General features: G+C 36.9%; 3 protein-coding genes across 3 annotated transcripts; 2 read left to right on the top strand and 1 right to left on the bottom strand.

Moving 5' to 3' along the window:
- Window positions 1-2,214: 2,214 nt before the first annotated feature.
- LOC113301816 (DEAD-box ATP-dependent RNA helicase 5-like) lies at window positions 2,215-7,262 on the bottom strand. Its single transcript, XM_026550646.1, has 13 exons — window positions 6,784-7,262; window positions 6,151-6,275; window positions 5,833-5,940; window positions 5,050-5,130; window positions 4,725-4,803; window positions 4,539-4,624; window positions 4,407-4,463; window positions 4,250-4,317; window positions 3,864-3,932; window positions 3,550-3,643; window positions 3,118-3,282; window positions 2,878-2,970; window positions 2,215-2,658 (listed from the first exon to the last, which is right to left on the bottom strand). The coding sequence occupies exons 1-13, from the start codon at window positions 7,223-7,225 to the stop codon at window positions 2,566-2,568; spliced, it is 1,560 nt and encodes a 519-aa protein (XP_026406431.1). The 5' UTR covers window positions 7,226-7,262; the 3' UTR covers window positions 2,215-2,565.
- Window positions 7,263-7,461: 199 nt separating this feature from the next.
- Window positions 7,462-10,077, top strand: LOC113301815 (lipoyl synthase 1, chloroplastic-like). The gene is made up of 7 exons (XM_026550645.1): window positions 7,462-7,956; window positions 8,038-8,201; window positions 8,334-8,424; window positions 8,510-8,667; window positions 8,997-9,168; window positions 9,257-9,367; window positions 9,663-10,077. The coding sequence occupies exons 1-7, from the start codon at window positions 7,588-7,590 to the stop codon at window positions 9,744-9,746; spliced, it is 1,149 nt and encodes a 382-aa protein (XP_026406430.1). The 5' UTR covers window positions 7,462-7,587; the 3' UTR covers window positions 9,747-10,077.
- A 6,189-nt stretch (window positions 10,078-16,266) lies between these two features.
- On the top strand, window positions 16,267-20,834 carry LOC113301814 (ARF guanine-nucleotide exchange factor GNOM-like). The gene is made up of 4 exons (XM_026550643.1): window positions 16,267-16,433; window positions 16,899-17,007; window positions 17,132-17,968; window positions 18,287-20,834. The coding sequence occupies exons 3-4, from the start codon at window positions 17,231-17,233 to the stop codon at window positions 20,306-20,308; spliced, it is 2,760 nt and encodes a 919-aa protein (XP_026406428.1). The 5' UTR covers window positions 16,267-16,433; window positions 16,899-17,007; window positions 17,132-17,230; the 3' UTR covers window positions 20,309-20,834.
- Window positions 20,835-21,090: the final 256 nt, after the last annotated feature.

Below are 21,090 nucleotides of genomic sequence, written 5' to 3'. Positions count from 1 at the left end.
ATTAACCGAAGTTAGCCATATGAACACTTTTGTATTAACCTTATTCATCTAACACTTCTAGATCACATATGATGATAAAATCAAACAAGAATTAATGATAATCAAATGAATTTAATTGTGTTACGTATAGAGTTGTTTCAATTGTTTATATTCTCATAGAAATATACAAAACACAATCGAAGAAAAATTGGATTGACTCAAAAGAATCAGTTCATGAACATTTTAGCCACGGTTTGCAAAGATTGCATTCCTTATTATATAAATGCATTTGTTCATGAGAATAAAATAATACTTAACCGATTTAAGAACTTGAATCACTTAAGTTTGCAAACGGGTACGCAAACTTAAGTTCCGGACACTGGTCACAAGCCGACAGTTTGTAAACGGGTAGGCAAACTTGGTTCCCGGATTTCAACAGTTAAATCAGTTTGCGAACGAGTATTCAAACTTAAGTACCCTGACTTAAACAGTTGAATAAGTTTTTGAACGGGTATGCAAACTTCCGGTCCTGAATTCCATCAAAACAGTTTGTACACAAACCGAAATGTATCCAGACATGGGTTTTAGCTCGTAACTCCCATTTCAATCATTGGAACATTCTTAGAAGACTAGCTGTCTCACACAAACTATTAGCTTATAAGCAATTTTCAAGTGATTGAATGATCCGTACTAAACATTCTGAGCCTACATCAAATGACTGTCTCACACAAATCATGCAAGATGTTACCATGTGATTTTCACATGATCATCTTTTGACTTTCGTCAAGAACGATGATGAACGTGGTTAAAGCAAAAAGCTTTCTAACACATATTTCGAGAAAGATATAAGTGAGTTAAACTCGCCTCGAAATATCAAATGTGTATAATGTAAAGTCTATACCGCCATACGACTTTGTTTCAATAGAATAGACTTTCGAGTGATAGATGAGTTCAAGTCTCCACATAGTACCTTTTGTTGATGAAGTTCCACAAGCTCCCCTTAGTAGTTCTTCATCTTCAATCGATGAACGACGTGAAGTCTAGAGCTCAACTTATACATTCTATCTTAATCCGAGACATTACTATAAGTAGATAGAAATCAAGACTTACAGTTTTGACAACTAAACTTGACAAACGAGCTTAAGATAGCAACGCTTGCGAGTTCGACCGAGCAGTGCTTTAACACTGTTAAAGAGTACTTGTTGGCTGTTCAGAAATACAAAGCCAAAATTCCCTTATCAAACTACAAGTTCACCTACCAAAATTTCTAGGTAATATTCATAAATTTACATTTTGAACATTTAAGTGTTATATCATCAATGAGATAATACAAGAATCAAGTGTTGAGCAAGAAATGGATCAAAAAATTATCATCATAAATAGCGAATAATGGCGCCGCTGCCGAGGAGCAGCGGACGATTTTAGTTGTTTTTATTTTCCCTTTTGCTTTGTTAGATTCTATTACCGTATCTAACTTAGTTTTTGAGAATCTTGTTTCAGGTATTTGATCTCTGACACCTAAACAGTGGGATTATCAACGTTATGAGATTACAACTCGTAAGGGAACAATACTACAAGAATCTCATAAACTACAACAAGAACTGTCTACAACAGAAGAGATGGTTAATCCTCCACCAACCCCACCTGCAGAGGAGAAGTTGAGAGAGTTGACGTCTCCATACTTAGATTCGCAACCATTGTGTATTCCTCTAACTGACACAGTGGAGCGGAAGTCAAATCTCATTCACCATCTAACGAAGTTCAAGGGACTTCCTGGTGAAGATCCAAACCATCATCTTCAAATATTTCAACACAAGATGACAAGTTTTAGGGAAAGTACCGAAGACGAAGATAGGGATATGGCTATGGCTATGTTACAAGCCTTTCCATTCTCCTTACAAGACTTAGCCAAAGAATGATTGTATTATCTACCCTCGGGGAGGGTTACAACATGGACCTGGATAAAAAAGGATTCCAAGAGAAGTATTTTCTAACTTCAAAGGCAGTTGTGGTTCGTAAAGAGATCAGTGGAGTCTTACAAATTTCAGGAACCAAGCTACAAATCCTTTGCTCAAATTGCTCATCAAACCCATGGAACCCTGGAGCTAAAATGATCTTCAATTTTATCATTTTCTTTAAAATGATCTTCACGTGACATGATGGTTGTATCTCGTACAATTTTATCCTTTTCTTCAAAAAAACAAAAATAAAAAACAAAATTTCTGGAACCAAGACTTGGCATAAGCTTATATAAGATTGAGCAAAATTTTCTCCATAATACATAAATTAGGTCGAACATGAATAAGATTCATTTTCCCATTATGAGTTTTTACAGCTACTAACTGATGCCCTTTAGGAACAAATCATCACAGAAAAAAAATGTTAAGCAAATAACTTATATGGAGCATTCTAGTTGCTGAGGCACAGAAGATCCTCAGGCTCAACTTTCATTTTAAATTGCTTCCAGTAGACAAAGACCAACACTTACTGATTTATCTCAAACAAACCACTATTTGGCATTCATCCAACACCGAAAGTGAAGCAGGATGGGAGCTTTGGCAGTTTTGCTGTTTGCAGAAGATACAATCAATCTTCATCTGAATTGTCGAAGGTGATCTTTGTCGCCTTTGGAGCATCTGCAGTAATTTCCTTGAAGTGGGCTCCATAGAGCTTAGATTCCTGAAACAAGTAATTGAGATATTAGTCATGCAGCTCTGCAATCAAGCAAAATTTCGACAAGAGAACATATTATCTGTCAAACACTTGAGCTGTTGCACTCTCATAGCATTCCACATATCGATATGCTTAAAGCATGGCCCCAGCCTACTCCCCAACCATGTTATGAATTAACATGACAAAAAAAAATGCAAAAAAAGTTGTCCACTGTGAGATAATCACCTTTTTCTTCACATGAGTGCCAAACTTCATAAGGGATTCAGGCACAACCTGTCCAGCTTCTCTAAGAACATTCACCAACTCCCCAGCGAGACCCTGTGGTGGTGCGCACATTAAAACTTATATTGAATTGAATATAATGAATTCCAAAAGAAAAAGCAGAGTTTTTTTTTTTTTTTTGCCTTCTCACTGCAGTTTTTGGAATGGTGGAAAGGAACTTAGAAAATGGTCTTTAGATCATACCCTGTTTTCGTGCATGAAGAAAGTATGAGCCACACCCTTTTTACCAGCTCGGCCAGTTCTCCCTATTCTGTGAACATAGTCCTCAGTGGTAAGAGGAAAGCTGTAGTTGATCACTACTTCAACATCAGGAATATCCAATCCTCGAGCAGCTACATCAGTAGCTATCTGCAGACATTTAAATGTTCACTAAATAAATCTTTTTTGTGGGTATGTATTCCACCAGTACAAACAATCACCCCTCCCTCTCTCCCTTTCTCTATCATGTTGTCATTAAGTGATTATTTTATTTAAGCATTTACAAATACCAGGTAAACACTAATTCAACCAGCTCACATAAATATTGAGTTTTTGGTCCTAAGCGGACCCCCTATCACACAAACTGCTTATCATTGAGAAATATGCCCATGGGCATCATGTAGTAAGTGACTTTACCATTAATGGGCATGTTCCATCTTTGAATAATGCAAGTGATTTTGTACGCTCACCCTGAGCTTTATCTCCATGTACAGAAACAACCTTCCAGCCCCTGTAATCAGAAGTATGGGATGTTAGCTTTCAAAATAATAATATATTGTACAATGGGAAAGTTCATCATATGACACAACTAAATATTATTCTGAAAGTATGTTTTGCATGTCATTGTGTGATCCACAAAATAGTGAAACAAATGAAACCTACAAAATAAGGGTCAATGTCAACATAAGAGGAACTAACTTAGACAAATGTCAAGGGAACAAGGGTCTTACTTCCTTTGGAGCATGCTTTCCACGCGAGATGCTTCCTTCTTGTACAACACAAATACTAAAACTCTGTTACTGTTAAACAAAAACAGCAACAACAAAAAAATGCATCAGCAGGAGGTCAAAGCAGTCAAATCTTAAAGAGGAGTAGGGTCTAAAATACAATAATTTCTTTGAAATATAACATCAGCTTTTATAATAATCACTCATGGTGATACTATTACACTCTGATTATAAGTTGGTTCTTCGAGGCGCTCGGAAGGACCAGGCTCCTTCTTAGCCATTAATTACATATATAGCTAAATCAGAAAGCTTGGGTCATGCAAAATAGGACATCGTTTACTTCGGATGACAAAACCAAATTCAGAAACAACTTGAAAAAACAATATTACCTTTTCGACTTGTGGTACTTCTCTAACAAGGTGGTCAAACGTGCATCACGCGCTCTATCATCCAAAACCTACAACAAGTAAAGGTGCTTAAACATCCATCTAGATTTGATTAACAACTAATTAAGAGGATAGATTGTCAGCAAATCTTCCATAATACCTCTACTATCTGCAAAACATCGTGGTTGGCAGCCAAATCCTCAGATCCCACAACCACCTAATAATGAAACCAATGATTAAGAAAACGGCAATGTATATTGTTAACAGAGGGACATTTTATGAAGATGCACACCTTAACAGGATTTGGATCCATGAACTCTTGAGCCAACTGATATACAGAAGGAGGCCAAGTTGCACTGAACATAACCATCTGGCGATCTGCACATGTCACACCAGTGTCAAATATCCATGCAAATATCAAAAAGAGGAAGTGCTTTAAAGTTTAGAGGTTTTCAAGTAGGATGAGCATGTCACTTACGAGAGCTTGTCTGGCTCAATATGGCACGAACTTCAGGTTCAAACCCCATGTCAAGCATTCTATCTGCTTCATCCAGAACCTAACAAATGTAATTTCAGCGAGTGTCAAGCAGCGCCTAAACTAGTATTTTCATTTATTTCAAGATGACTGTATTTAAAGTGAACGATGTCGATAAATGTATTCAGCATATATTTTTAGATGTCAAAAAAAGAAGGATAAGTTTGAGGATTAATCTAAAGAGGCAACCACAAACAAAAAAATTGGATACAGATCAATAAAGATGAGATATTAATCAACCACACTTCTGAGACCCCACTAAACTTACCACAAAAGACACCTCGTTTAGACAACAAAATCCCGAATCAATCAGATCCCTCAAGCGACCAGGAGTTCCAATAACAATGTCCTGATATTCAAATGGAAAAAGTAAATAAATGAGAAGAATTTCATGATGTGCAAGTAGTCAGTAGATGTAATAAGATGATTCTGTTCTAAACACAATTAAGCAATGTGGAGTTACATGGAACATTTCAGCTGCTTTTTCCCATAGAAGTTAAATTCAGTGTAGGAAACAAAGAAGTTCACACAAAATAAGAAAAACGCTTTAGAGCATCCACAATGCTATATGCTAAAAAGGTATGGAGAACCTAAATACAGCATACCATTTCAACATTCAAGAGACAAAACCACAACGGGACATTGTTATGTATAGGAAGCGGAGTTTTATATTTATCATAAATGAGGGTATGCGGTGTTTAAAACTTCTCCTAGAGTTAGGAGATGTTTCAAACATTGCCTAAACTCTGGGAGGTGTTTCCAACATCGCCTAAACTCTATGAGGTGTTTCAAACTGGTTTGACCATCACGCAGCACTTATATACATTTTCAATCAACCGGAGTTTGAAACCCTGGTGCAGGATTTTAAGCTTCACCAGTTAATTGCTAAACATAAATGGTATATATATACCATTCAGCTTTATCATTAGCCTTTTCACCTACACAATGGCGATATCTATGTGGCATAAATACAATTTTACCATAACCAATGTGGAAGCTTTTGCATGTATGTAACTCATAAATTTTTTAACAGAGATCAAAACTGTCTTACAACTCCCGACTTTAAAGCAGATATTTGAGGTCCTTTAGATGTTCCTCCATACACGACAACTGACTTTGCACCACATGGCTTTCCAGACTCACAAAGAACATCTGAAATCTGCCATCAATAATTCATATGAGTAAAATACATTATATCATATCAACTCAAAGAGGATTAAAATGTAACTATAAAATGCCCATTAAAATTGCAGCAACAGAAAGGTTTCTGCAAAATTCAAAAAGAATTTCTTCCTGTTTTTGTGCAATTAGAAAAGCCATACAAAATGAAATATATACAAATATAAATGAAATACAGAACAATACATACTTGTTGAGCTAGCTCCCTTGTAGGTGACAAAACAAGACAAAGAGGATTTTTTCTTTTAGATGCTTGGTTTTTCCCTTTCTGCAGAATATGCATGAGAGCTGGAATCCCGAATGCCAAAGTTTTCCCTGACCAAGAAACAGGTTAGACAGTCAACTCAAATACAGTCTACCATCAACTAGCAAGCAGAAACTAAAGACTGCAGCACCTAACAAACAGAAAAGCATAACCATGGTTTGGTGGAAGACACGTTCTATTAAAGAGAGAATACCAGTACAGTGAGACTATTCTATATTTCCTTAAGCTTTTTCAGTTCCTATTTCAGATACCAGTGACTACGCAGGTCATACTTGTAGCTATCAGATTGTCATTATTAATGTCTACAATGTTCTCTGGCTCAAACATCTAATAATAAATACTAATCTGAACCTCACTAGCCAGAAAGAAGCTAGCTTTCACCCAAACACCCCAACCACAAATTCTAGCCACCATATTAACTATCAATCTCAGTGATTCGTTCTTACTTTCCATTTTCATAAATTTCAACACTATCTCATAAATGAGATACCTGTTGAATATCACAGTTTCATTACTTGATAAATTCATAAGCTAAAAAGTTAAGACAAAAAAATATACCTGAACCAGTAGCAGCAATACCAATAAGATCCCGACCATCTAAAAGGAAAGGCCATGCATGAGCTTGAATTGGAGAGGGTTTACTAAATGTTTTACAGCATTCAAGTACTTCATCAGGTAATTTGGTTTCACTGAAAGAACTCAAAGGCTTGTACTTTAAATCTTTACTATTATTCCCCGATACAACTACACTTTTAGCTACACTCTCTTTTTTCATCTCTTCCTCAACAACAACAACATTAATTTCATTCTTCTCTTCATGTGATTTCTTCTTCTTATTCTTCTTATTTGACTCTTTTTTATTACTCTTTTCCACTTCTAAGGTTTCAATTTCTTCTTCATCTTCTATGTTTTTCCTTTTGCTTTTCTTTTCCCTCTTCTTCTTCTTGTTGATTTCTAGGGTTTCTGGTTCGCTGTATTGCTCTTCTATTTTCCCTCCCATGACTGCAACCAAAAAACGAAACAGAACCAAAACCTCAAGGCTGTGATAGTTTTAGTTTTATTAGGGTTAGCTACTGAATACACTTTTCAAATTACCCTTTATTTTTAAACTTATTACCAAAAGGAAAAACACGTGCTCACTTGTCCGATTCCCGAGTCCAATCGGCCGACATTTTCTACTGTGTTAAATCCTCCGAGTTTTATGAGTACACCAAAAAAAATTCAAGTTAGGTTTAACAAACCGTTACAACTACCACCAAATTTTGTGACGGAGATTACAATACAAAAAAAAACATCCAAAGCTGAGCTTCCTCCATTAGAAACACTTTCTCTATATTGGATTCTTTCTCAATTTTATTAAAAATGATTCATCAATCGATTTCAAAACCCTCAATTCCGTCAATTTCATTCTTACAACCAAAACCGAAACCATCAAATTCAATTTCATGGAAAAAAATCATTAGATCTGAAGCTGTAAATTCATCACCATCAGAATTGAAAACCGTAAGTCAATCAAGTAATTCTGAGTTATTTGAGTCTAAGAATAAGAATGGAGGTTCATATCCAGGTGGTATGGGTGCTTATACTGGTAGAGATCCAAATGTGAAAAAACCTGAATGGCTTAGACAAAAAGCACCCCAGGGTGAAAGATTTCAACAAGTTAAAGATTCTTTATCAAGATTGAAACTAAATACTGTTTGTGAAGAAGCTCAATGCCCTAATATTGGAGAGGTAACTTGTGTCTCCTAAACTTCACTCATTTTATGTTTAGACATTTACACTGTTGAGTGCTAAATCAAATTTTAAGTACAGTGTTGGAATGGGGGAGGAGATGGTATTTCAACTGCAACAATCATGGTTTTAGGAGATACTTGTACTCGTGGCTGTAGATTTTGTGCTGTGAAAACTAGCAGAAATCCAGCTCCACCTGATCCAATGGAACCCGAGAATACTGCTAAGGCTATTGCAAGCTGGGGGTAAGAAATATTACCCACTTAATACTGTTATACGCATTCAGAAAACAATTTTCGTTTTGAGATTTCATATAGGTTTTGTATATGGGTAGAAGTGATACTTTGCTCTCTAATGGTGGTTATTGTCTGTAACAGTGTGGATTACATTGTGCTGACAAGTGTTGATCGAGATGATCTACCCGATGGTGGAAGTGGTCATTTTGCTCAAACAGTCAAAGCTATGAAGGTATATATGTTGTTTTTACTCAAAAACACAATAAAGACTTGTTTACAAAACCAGAATTGATTTGATTTTAGAATTTAATTTGCAGAAACTCAAGCCTGAAATTATGGTAGAATGTTTAACTTCTGATTTCCGGGGAGATTTGGAAGCTGTGACGATGTTGGTACACTCAGGGTTAGATGTCTTTGCTCACAATATTGAGACTGTTAAACGGCTTCAACGAATTGTCAGAGACCCTCGGGCCGGGTGAGTACACAATAATCTTATCTATTTTTGTTTCACTATTGCTACATTAACTCTTTATGAAACCATTTTAAAACTAGATAGTAGGAGTGTTCCTCCTCTCCAGATTAAGGTTTAGTGCAGCCAGAATTTATCTAAGTAACTCGCCTCAGTTTCTTTACTAATGTGGGATGAGTATGATGAGCATGCATATATGAATCCAACGTCACCCTTTAAGAACTTCCCCTGCCAATTTTCGATTCTGAACAGAGTTGATGTTCCGTTTAGTGTGCTTCAGAGGCTACTTTTTGGGTATCTTGGATATTTACTGATTTCTTCAGTTAACAAAACAGGTATGACCAAAGCTTATCTGTACTCAAACAAGCAAAGCTGTGCAAAGAAGGGATGGTGACCAAATCTTCTATAATGCTTGGCTTGGGTGAATCTGACGAGGAGTTGAAGGAAACAATGACCGATTTAAGGGCTATTGGTGTTGATATTTTGACACTTGGACAATATCTACAGGTGAAATAACGTACATATTTATTTAGTTGATAATATATTCAACACTTGTGGTATGTGTCACTAAAAATTAAAGGTTTGTTTTGTGTAGCCAACTCCATTACACTTGACTGTCAAAGAGTATGTTACTCCAGAAAAGTTCGCCTTCTGGAAGGAATTTGGAGAATCAATTGGTTTCCGTTATGTTGCCAGTGGACCCTTGGTAAGTGTCTAGAGCTGTAAATTTTCTGAAATTTCATGTATGTGATTTGCTCGTAAGAATTCAAGCAATACATGTTCATTACCTAATTCTAATCAAAGCCATGATTATTAGTATCAAAAGTCAAGCAGCATGGCAGAAGACCATTACCATTTCTTATTTTTATTGAACAATTTTACAATCCTGAAAGGAAAATGTGATCTGGATTTTACTCATCCTAGTTCTTATGCATTGCATTCAATCTATATCTTCTCAAGAGGTCCTTGCTGATACTTGTTTAATTTGATGGTTTTTCTAGGTTCGATCTTCATATAGAGCAGGCGAGCTATTCGTTAAGAATATAGTGAGAGAAAGTGTCAGAAATGTTTCTACTGTAACCTAAAGCTTCCACCTTGAAGACTGCATACTTTTCGTGACAATTTTTCACCAGAAGCAGCTCGAACTAGAGGTTCTGATTTTGGAGCAGGCAAACGTCAACCGTTTAAAAGCAGGGAGTACATATGCAAAAGTCAGCTTCTTAGATAATTTCTGGCCTTGTTCTGAATCTTCAGCCTTTTCCCGTTCAGAGGCAGAAGATCAAGTCTCATTCTTCATTGTGATTCAATTTTATGTGATAATCATTTGTGTTGTAATACAATAATGATCAAGTAGAAGCTCCTTTTAGTTATGACTTTTATGAGTATAATTATTGCACCCAAGAACTTGGCATTTCAGTTCATGCAGATCTTCATCACTGTAGTTTTGATTATTCGAATCAGACTTTACCTTAGAGCTTCTCCAATGGAATGTATGTGAAGATAAATGTCTAAGTTCACATAGGATAGACATTCATTTTTTCTAACATTCTTCTCCAACCCAACTTCTTAAATCAATGCGAAGATGACATGGCTTAAATTTTTTTAGACATTGTCAGGGTGAATGTCTAGTTTTAGACATTCACCTTGACTATGTCAAGCTATCCTATTAAGCTTTTGCTTACCTAAATTAATTCAAATATATTAAATAACCATTTTTAGCTCTAATAAAATCTAAAAATTACTAAAAATAAAATTTACATTTAATCCATAAAAAATCACAAACAACATCATCGGAGAAGAACTATTTTTCCTCCCTAAATTTAAGGAAAAATTGGAATGAGGATGTCTTGTTTGTGTTGCCACCTAGGAAACACACACAACCACCATTGGAAAAGCTCTTAACGGGTTTAGCAAAAGGAAAGAGTTTGCGCTTGCTCAAGTGAGCATCCATCCCAAGTCTAAAGCCAGTTTGTTGAGCTGAGCTAGGACCAAACTTACGGATACTCCCACATCTACATACCAGGAAATAAAATTCCAATTAATAAGAGCTACTAGTGCTTTTGGTTTTATTCTATCGTAGATGATTGTCAACTCGTTCAAGAGCTTCAAATTCCATGCACTTCAATAAGCTCTATTGATTGCCTTTAGAGCGTGACATCTATTAGCACACACACTGAAGTGGTGCAGGATAAGCAAAACTGCAGTGCATGATAAGTTCAAATTCTACACTCCCTCTTTAGTTCACTTGTGTCTTAGTCATGTGTGATCTTTCACTCTGCTCACGCGTGTGTGAGCTATCAGTTTGTTATTGTTCTCTTACCTTGCTTTAAATACTAATGGCCTTGTAATCAGTCCTGTAATGAAATACATTTTACAAATGCTAGATCAAGAACTCTGTTACTATGGTATCAGATAGGTTAGAGTTTCAACTCGTTTCTTCGATCATGTATTTCTCCATATTCATTCTCTTGCTTCATTGCTTTCTGAATGTGATCTTCAACAAGAGTTTTCTGATATTTGTTGATTGAGAGGTGATTTTCCAAAATCATGATCTTGATTTCTTTACGAATCTGTAATTCTGTCTTCTCTCAGATCTATATTTTGTAGATTTGTACGATCCTAATTGTTTGTATTTAGCATTCATCATCTATCTCACTAATTGATTTCTACATCTCAGTAGTTTTCAATTCTTTTCAATAGAATAATTTTCTTTCTTTTCAAAGATTCTTCATCATTATTCTCAAATCAGATCTCAAATTCATACTTTTATTTCTCAATAATGGAAAATTTAACTTCGAATTCCTTCTCCAAAGTACCTATAAATCACCTTACTCACTTTGTTAATATCAAACTCAAGGAAGATAATTTCATTACATGGAAGAATTTACTGAGTCCGATTATTCAAATATACAAGTTATTGAAGTTTTTAGATGGATTTCATCCTTGTCCTGAGCGTTTTACTAACATAAGAAATCAAGAAAATGGAATTGAGAATCATGCTTACACCGACTGGAAAGCTGAAGATGCTTCCATCATTATCTGGCTTAATTCTACCATCTCTGAATCTGTAATTGCTTATTTTTCAAGATCCACTACCTCTCATGAGTTATGGAAGAATATTGAGGAACGATTTTCAAGAGCATGTTTTACTCATTCAATACAGCTGCGTACGAAACTACTATCTCTTACACAAGGTACAAAATCTATCCCGGAATTGATAAATGAGATCAAAAGTATTTCTGATCAACTTGCTGCTGCTGGTGAGTTCATCTCTGACAAAAAACTTGTAGTAGTAACTCTTAAAGCACTCAATTCAGATTATATTCCATTTGCAACCTCTATGCGCCATAAAAATCCTCCTGTTACTTGTATTGAACTTCACAATAATCTTCTGAGTGAAGAGGCAGTTATTGGTGAAAGAATTCAGCTTGTTAAAACTGAAACTGAATTGAAGGCATTTATGGCCAATTCTTCTAGAGGTAGTTATAGAGGTTCATATAATCACAAAGGATGTTCTCGAGATAGAGGATATAGAGGTAGATTTCCTAATCCAGATATCTTCACTAGAAATTCATCAGGAAGAGGCTATACTTCTGCTATCACACAACCTTGTCAACTATGTCTCAGTGATACTCATTTGGCCCCAAATTGTCCTTAAAGATTGAACTTCTCTTATCAAGGAAGGAAACCACCAACAAACTTAAATGTTATGTTAGATGCAGCGGACATATTTGATAATGAAGAATGGATAGCTGACAGTAGTGCTAATTCTCATATTACTTCTGATGCTGCTACTCTACAAGAGCAAACTCCTTATGATGGTGCTGATGCTGTCAAAACTGCTACTGGTGAATATATGTTTATTACTCACACAGGCTCCTCTAGTAAGCATATTAATGATCATTCTTTCCATTTAAAAGACATTCTTGTGGTGCCAAAATCTTCTCATAACATGTTATCCATTCATAAATTCACATCTGATAACAATTGTTCGCTAACACTTGATTCCAATGGTTTTTCTGTGAAGGACGTACCCTCCGGGAAGACTCTTTTCCAAGGTCCACATAGGAATGGCCTATATCCTATCCACTTCAACTCAACCTCTTATGCTCTTTCAACCACAATAAATGATTCAACTATTCTCCACAGAAGACTGGGTCATCCTTCATTTCAAACTTTTCAAAAAATATGTAGTAATCTCAACTTAAAGAATGTGTCTAATAAGCCTTTCACTTATATTGACTGCAAAGTTTGTAAGAGTCATAAACTTCCATTTTAGTTGTCATGTAATAGTGCAAAGCAACCTCCGGAGTTGTTGCACATGGATCTTTGGGGTCCTTGTCATGAACCTTCTGTTTCAGGCTCTTTAGGCTATGCTAATATAGTGGATGACTTTACCAGATATTGTTGGGTTTTGCCTTTAACATCTAAGTCTGATTTTAAACATGCTTTCTGTTCTTTTGTTACTTGAATATAAAATCTTTTATCTCATTCTATCCTCACCATTAAAACTAACAATAGAGGAGAATTTCTAAATACTTTTCTGGCTAACTTTTCTGCTCAAAAAGGCATTACACATGAGTTATGTTGTCCTCATACACCTGAGCAAAATAGTGTTGCTGAGAAAAAGCACAAACATCTCTTAGTTGTAACAAGAACACTTATTTTTCAGTCTGGTCTCCCATTCTCTTATTGGGTAGAAGCTCTTATTACGGAAAATCATCTTATTAACTGACTTCCTACTAGAGCTATTCAATTTCTAATCCTTATGAGAAACTATTTCACAAATCACCAGATTACAATTTTCTCAAAGTTTTTGTCTGCTCATGCTTTCCTTGGTTAAAGCCATACACTTCAAATAAGTTAGAACCTAGAAGCAAACAATGTGTGTTTCTAGGATATAGTCAATCTCATAAAGGCTACAAATGTCTTGATCCTCTCACTGGCACCATTTATATTTCAAGACATGTTTCATTTGATGAAACTCATTTTCCTTTCAAATCGTCAGTCTCATCTGTTTCATGTGAAGATTCTACACTTTCTAATGTCTCTCAACCATCTGTTACTGCTCCCTCTAATACATCCACTTCTACAGTTTCAGTGCCCCTTACTACTTCTTCTTCTTCTGCTGCTATTATTCTATCTACTGTTACTCCTCCTGCAGTTTCAGTAACTATTCCTAAGAATGATCATAATATGATAAATAGGGGTAAGAATGGAACAAGGGTACCAAAATCTTATTACGCTACAAAGCATAAAATGTCTATTGCACTTCTCAGTCACAAGACTAGAATACCTACATGTATTTCTACTGCTCATAAAGAAGAGGTTTGGAGGTTTGCTTCAGCCAAAGAATTTACAGTTTTAGCAAATGCTGGTACATGGTCCTTGGTAAAACCTCATTCTTCTCAAAATCTTGTGGGTTGTAAGTGGGTGTTTAGGATTAAATATAAAGCAGATGAGACAATTGATACTCACAAATCTAGACTGGTGGCAAAGGGTTTCCATCAACATCCTGGTATTGACTTTGAAGAAACTTTTAGCCCAGTAGCAAAGCCAACTACTATTAGGATTATTTTGTCAATGGTGGTGCAGTTCGGCTGGTCTATTCATCAATTAGATGTGAGTAATGTATTTATGCATGGTGACTTGAACGAGAAAGTTTACATGAGACATCCACCAGGTTTTGTTGATCCTACTAGGCCTGATCATGTCTGCTTACTACATAAAGCTATCTATGGATTGAAATAGGCACCAAGAGTCTGGTATGACAAATTGAGCACAGTTCTTTTGTCATTAAACTTTGAGAATTCTGTTGCAGATCCATCCTTATTTGTGCATAAATCTAGTCAGAAAATAATTGTTGTACTCATCTATGTTGATGATATCTTACTTACTGGATCTTCCAAATATTTAATGGCTAAGGTCATTGCTCACTTGCAAAGTCAGTTTCCAATTAAAGACTTGGGGCAGCTACATTATTTTTTGGGGTTACAAGTTCAGAGAACTAATGATTCTCTTTTTCTTTCTCAAACTAAGTATGTTGTGGATATCTTACACAAACACCACATGGAAGGTGCTAAGCCTTGTCAGACTCCAATCTCAGCTGCAGATAAGTTGAGTAAATACGAAGGTGAACTTATGGAGAATCCAACTGAATACAGGTCACTAGTTGGTGGGCTTCATTATCTTACTTGGTCAAGACCTGAGCTAGCTTTTGCAGTGAATTTGGTGTGTCAGTTTATGCAGAATCCTAGAGTTCCTCATCTAATAGCTGCCAAAAGGATTTTGCGTTATGTCAAAGGCACATTGGACTATGGAATGCTCTTTACAAAAGGTTCTTCTTTTCTTTTGGGATTTTCTGATGCAGACTGGGCTGGTAACATAGATGACAGAAAATCTACTGGTGGGTATTGTGTTTTTTTGGGTTCAAATGATATTTCTTGGTCTTCAAAGAAGCAAACCACAGTTGCTAGATCGAGCACTGAAGTAGAGTATAGAACACTAGCACACAGTGCTGCTGAAATAATCTGGATCTGCTATGTGTTACAGGCTCTTCATTTTCTAGTGCAAGGTATTCCCAGACTTGGCTGTGATAATATCAGCTCCATCTCTGTTGCTTCAAACCCTGTCTTGCATTCAAGAATGAAGCATGTCCTTGGATTATCATTTTGTCAGGGAGTTGGTTCAATCCAAGGCTTTGGATGTTTTTTATGTCAATACTCTTGACTAGATTATAAATATTTTTACCAGGCCGCTTCATGGTCCACGATTTGTAACTCTTAGATCCAAGCTCACTGTGATGCAGCCACCCATGAGCTTGCGGGGGGTGGGTATTAGCACACACAATGAAGTGGTGCAGGATAAGCAAAACTACAGTGCATGATAAGTTCAAATTCTACACTCCCTCTTTAGTTCACTTGTGTCTTAGTCACGTGTGATCTTTCACTCTGCTCACGCGTGTGTGAGTTATCAGTTTGTTATTGTTCTCTTACCTTGCTTTAAATACTGATGGCCTTGTAATCAGTCCTGTAATGAAAGTTACCATTTTGTAATGAAATACATTTTACAAATGCTAGATCAAGAACTCTGTTACTAACATCTTCTGCATATAGCTATAGGAATGTTCAATCCATGTTGTGCCAATGCCGTAGAGCATTTTTTGTGGTTTATACCATGTCTGGATACATAAATAACTTTTATATTTCTAGAAGTCAAAAAACAAGAAGTAGTTTGGGTGTAAAATTTGAAAATGACTTTTAGAAGCAGAAAAATCAACCTATTGTGAAGAAAAATGTATTCGCTTTTGATTTATGCTTATAACTTTTACTTCTGAAAAAACAGAAATACTTATGCTTCTGGCATCTTAAACATGCTATTAAAACCCACGTTTCTAGATACGTGCTTCTAGAGTTGAGTTATTAGAGAAGTTTGACCGTGGATTTGCCTCCCACTAAAACCCACGTGGAAAGGAAGAATATGAGAAGTAAGTCCGTGCAGCACTGGAACAGGGAGCTTTCTTTTCTTTTTCTTTTTCTTTTTCCTTAGTCTTATTCCAATTTTACCCTCAAATTCAGGTAAAAATGACAAACAAAGACGATCGTCTCTAATTGTCTCTGCTTCCTCCTGACTTTTCTTTTTCAGTTTTTGGCCGTTGAGAGAGTTTTGATTTGCAGTCTCTTCTGCGCGGCCGATCTCTGACTTCCTCTCTCTAAAAGTCTCTCTCCCTATCTCTAAACGCAATCCCTCCCTGTATTTGATCTTCAGCAAAGGTAAATTCATTAAGCTCTCTAAAATTCGAGATCTTAGATTTATTATTATCGAAGATCTACTACTCATTCCTCATTTTTACTCCAAATCAGCATCACTTAACTTGTTGTTTACCTAGAAAAACTTAAATTTATAAGATCTGTGCGAAAATTTTCAATTTCCTGTTTCAATGAATAATCATGTTCTGCTGCGAAACTAGATTTAGGATAATGTTGAATTTCACAATTGACCAAATACAATTAGAGAACTTACTAAATCATCTCAGTTGAGTAGTGGATCTTATTATATCAACACAGTTAATGACTTTCTTTTATGTGTTAGGATGTGATGGGAAATTGACCATATTGATAATTGAGATTGTTGAACCTTCTATTGTTTCGAAATTACGCATTTTGTAGTACCTACTTGTTTGTGGATATGATACTATAAACTTTATTTGACGCTGTAGTTTGTTCAATGTGGTTTAGGTATATATAGGTGTACTAGCTGGGGCAATTGGACTACTAGATGCACATGACTTTTGAGTTATTTTTCTCGCTCGTTTTAGAGTGATAGTAAGGCGGCATAAATGTTGAGGTAAGCTCTTCAACGCTATCTCTTTTGCGTTATGGACATCATTTAAGGTTATATTCTAATCAACTTGTATGCATGAACTTTTCGGGTATTGTGGTTTATAGTTGTACCTTTGTATGTAAATTAGGTTACATGTTCCCTTTCCATGGACATAGATGACGTGTACCAGTTGATCTCTAATACCTTTCTGTGTCGGGGGGAATCTGAATTAGAGTAGTTAGTAAGAATGACTATGGGGAGCTTAAAGATGCATGCTGGAATTGAGGAAAATGGGCACGGCGAGCCTGGGCAGTATATACCAAGCAGTACTGCTTTTGCATGTATGATAAATTCAGAAATTGGTGCACTTTTGGCTGTTGTGAGGAGAAACGTACGTTGGGGAGGCCGTTATATGTCTGAGGAGGATCAACTAGAGCATTCTCTGATCCAATCATTGAAGTCATTACGGAAAAAACTCTTTTCCTGGAATCGACAGTGGAATGCAGTTGATCCATCCATTTACCTCCAGCCATTCTTGGATGTGATTAGATCAGATGAGATTGGAGCACCAATAACAGGAGTTGCATTGTCTTCTGTTTATAAAATTTTGTCTCTTGGCATACTTGATCCAACCACTGTGAATGTCAAAGATGCAATGCATTTGGTAGTTGACGCTGTAACAAGTTGCAGATTTGAGGTCACCGATTCTGCATCCGAAGAGGTTGTGCTTATGAAGATACTTCAAGTTCTTTTGGCGTGCATGAAGAGTAAAGCATCATTTTTATTGAACAACCAGCATGTCTGCACTATCGTGAATACTTGTTTTCGAATAGTTCATCAAGCAGGCACAAAAGGCGAGTTACTGCAGCGTATAGCTCGCCACACGATGAATGAGCTTGTAAGGTGTATATTTTTGCATCTACAACATTTTAATCACACAGGAAAACCATCAACGCATGGAAATGGGCCTCCTGGAGAGACAGAGGTATTGACATCTAGCCACTAATTTATCTTGTGGCAGTATTACTTCATGGGCAATTTTAAAATAGTTGTCTGCATGATGTTGTTATGCTGCTGCCCAGATCAAAATCTTTAACATTAGATATTTGAATGGTTACATCTACTCCACCGTATCATTAAAACTATTATATATTTTATAAGTTCCCTCAGGAGTCATATTTCATTGCTCCTTTTTCAATCATATTGCATTTCTAAAACTCATCGTGTATTGAGATATTTCATTGCTCCCAGAAATTCTTCTGATTGATTATATATTCAAGTCGAATACCTCTATTTGATGCAGGTGAGTGTGCTTCAAAAGGAGTACACATCTGAAGATAAACAGTTAGATAGAAGTAATGGTAGTTCCGAGAATGCTTCTGTCTCTGTGGGTTCTCTAAGAAGCTTGGTAGATGATTCTGTGGTTGGTACTGGTCACAGTGAGGTAGCAGTCGATGCAGTTCCAAATCCTATGAACGAACTGTATGGAGTCGCTTGTGTGTTGGAGGTTTTCCAATTTTTGTGTTCCCTCTTGAACGTTGGAGACCAAATTGGTATGAGCCCAAGATTGAACTGGACAGAATTTGATGAGGATGTGCCACTTTTTGCCTTGGGATTGATAAATTCGTCTATTGAATTAGGGGGATCCTTTATAAGCCAGCATCCTAAGTTATTGATTTTAATTAAGGAGGAGCTGTTCCCAAATCTAATGCAGTTTGGCCTGTCTATGAGTCCCCTGATTCTCTCTATGGTCTGTAACATAATCCTAAACTTATATCTCCATTTGCGAAAAGAGCTAAAATTACAGTTAGAAGCGTTCTTGTCATCTGTAATTCAAAGACTTGCACAGAGCAAGCATGGGGACTCTTCATATCAACAGCAGGAGGTTCTAATGGAGGCTCTTGTTGACCTCTGCAGGCAGAAGACATTCATGGCAGAACTGTACGCTAACTTCGATTGTGACATATCTTGCTGCAACCTGTTTGAAGATGTTAGTAACCTTCTGTCAAAGAGTGCTTTTCCAGTTAACTCTCCATTGTCTTCGATGCACGTTCTCGCTTTGGAAGGTTTGGTTGCCGTTGTTGAGGGATTCTCTGAAAGAATTGGTAATTCACCATCATTTTCTGATAAATCGTTGTTAGTTCTCGAACAGTATACTCCATTTTGGAATGAGAAGTGCAAGAATTATGCTGATCCAGACAGTTGGGTTGGATTTGTTCGTCATAGGAAGCAAATTAAGAAAACTTTGATGATGGGTGTTGATCACTTCAACAGGGATCCAAAGAAAGGTCTAGAGTTTTTGCAAAGAACACATCTCTTGCCTACTGAACTTGATCCCCAGAGCGTAGCTTTGTTCTTTAGGTATACCTTAGGGTTGGATAAAAATATTGTGGGTGATTTTCTGGGAAGTCATGAAGAATTCTGGGTTCAGGTGCTTCAGGAATTTGCTCGAAGTTTTAATTTCCAAGACATGAATTTGGATATAGCTTTGCGTTTATTCTTAGAATCATTTAGGCTTCCAGGAGAATCCCAAAAGATACAGAGAGTACTGGAGGCATTTTCGGAGAGATTCTATGAACAGTCACCACAGATTTTAGCTAACAAGGACGCTGCACTTGTGTTATCTTATTCTATTATCCTGTTAAATACGGACCAGCACAACGTGCGAGTTAAGAAAAAAATGACAGTAGAAGATTTTGTGCGGAACAATCGGCGAATAAATGGTGGGGATGACCTCCCTCGTGAGTTCCTATTGGAGCTTTACCACTCAATCTGCAAGAACGAGATTAAGATGTCTCCGGAGCAGGGTGCCGAGGTTGTGACGCCAAGCCACCGGGTCAACTTGATGCACAAATCAAAGACTGCGCCTCCATTTATTACTTGCGACTCCAAACCCTTTCTTGACCGTGACATGTTCTCTGTGTTATCGGGTCCTACACTTGCCGCTATTTGTGTGGTATTTGATAATGCAGAAAATGAAGATATTTACCAGACATGTATAGACGGTTGCCTGGCCATGGCCCAGATAGCATCTTGCAGTCATTCAGTGAACATACTGGATGATCTTGTTATTTCCCTTTGCAAATTCACAACTCTTCTTGATATTTCTCAAATGGATGATCCCATTTTAGCGTTTGCCGACGACACCAAAGCTATGATGGCAACAGTTACAGTTTTCACCATAGCAAATAAGTATGGTGATTATATCGTGCTGGCTGGGAGAAACATCTTAGATTGCATTTTAAGTTTGCACAGAATAGGTTTACTTCCATCTGTTGCGGCCAGTAATGAACAATCTTCAGATCCTGTTTCTGAAAACCAATAGCGCAGTCTACAGCTTATGTGCCTGTGAAGACTCTTGCTCCTCAGAGGTCATCGGGGTTCATGGGCAGGTTTAGTCAATTATTATCTCTTGATACAGAACAGCAAAGCTTAGAACCGACCGAAGAAGAATTAGAAGCTCAACGACGCGCTCATCAAACAATTGAGAAATGCCAAGTTAGTACCATTTTCACAGATAGCATGTTCTTGCAATCTGATTCTCTATTGCAGCTCGTGCAAGCCCTAATCTGGGTTTCAGGTCCATCCCAGAAAGGAAAAATGGTTCATCTGAAGATGAAGATACCTCGATTTTCTGCCTGGAATTACTTACCACAATCACACTTTACAATCGAGACAGAATTGTTCTTCTTTGGCCAGGTGTTTACGAACATATAGCTGGCATTGTTCAATCTGCTGTAATGCCTAGTGCTTCGTTGAAAAGGCGTCTTCGGGTTACTTCACATCTGTCAGCGTTTGCTCCCCTATAAAGAAAACCTTGCTGATGAGCTCCTGAAATCTTTGCAAGTTATCCTAAACTTGATGCTCGTGTAGCCGATGCATACTGTGAGCAAATAACACAGGAAATTGCTGATCTTGTGAAAACAAATGCAGGTTGTATCAAATCTCAGATGGGATGGCGGACAATTGCTTCCTTGCTCTCAATCACCGCTCGACATCCTGAAGCCTCCGAAGTGGGTTTCGAAACACTGGCTTTTATCATGACTGATGGATCTCATCTTTCAGCGGTAAACTATAGTCTTTGCGTGGATGCATGTAGGCAGTTTG

Source organism: Papaver somniferum, chromosome 8 (assembly GCF_003573695.1).
Source record: "Papaver somniferum cultivar HN1 chromosome 8, ASM357369v1, whole genome shotgun sequence".
NCBI lineage: Eukaryota > Viridiplantae > Streptophyta > Magnoliopsida > Ranunculales > Papaveraceae > Papaver > Papaver somniferum.
The sequence above is the reverse complement of the archived record's forward strand: the minus strand, read 5'-3'. Positions and strand labels throughout refer to the sequence as shown.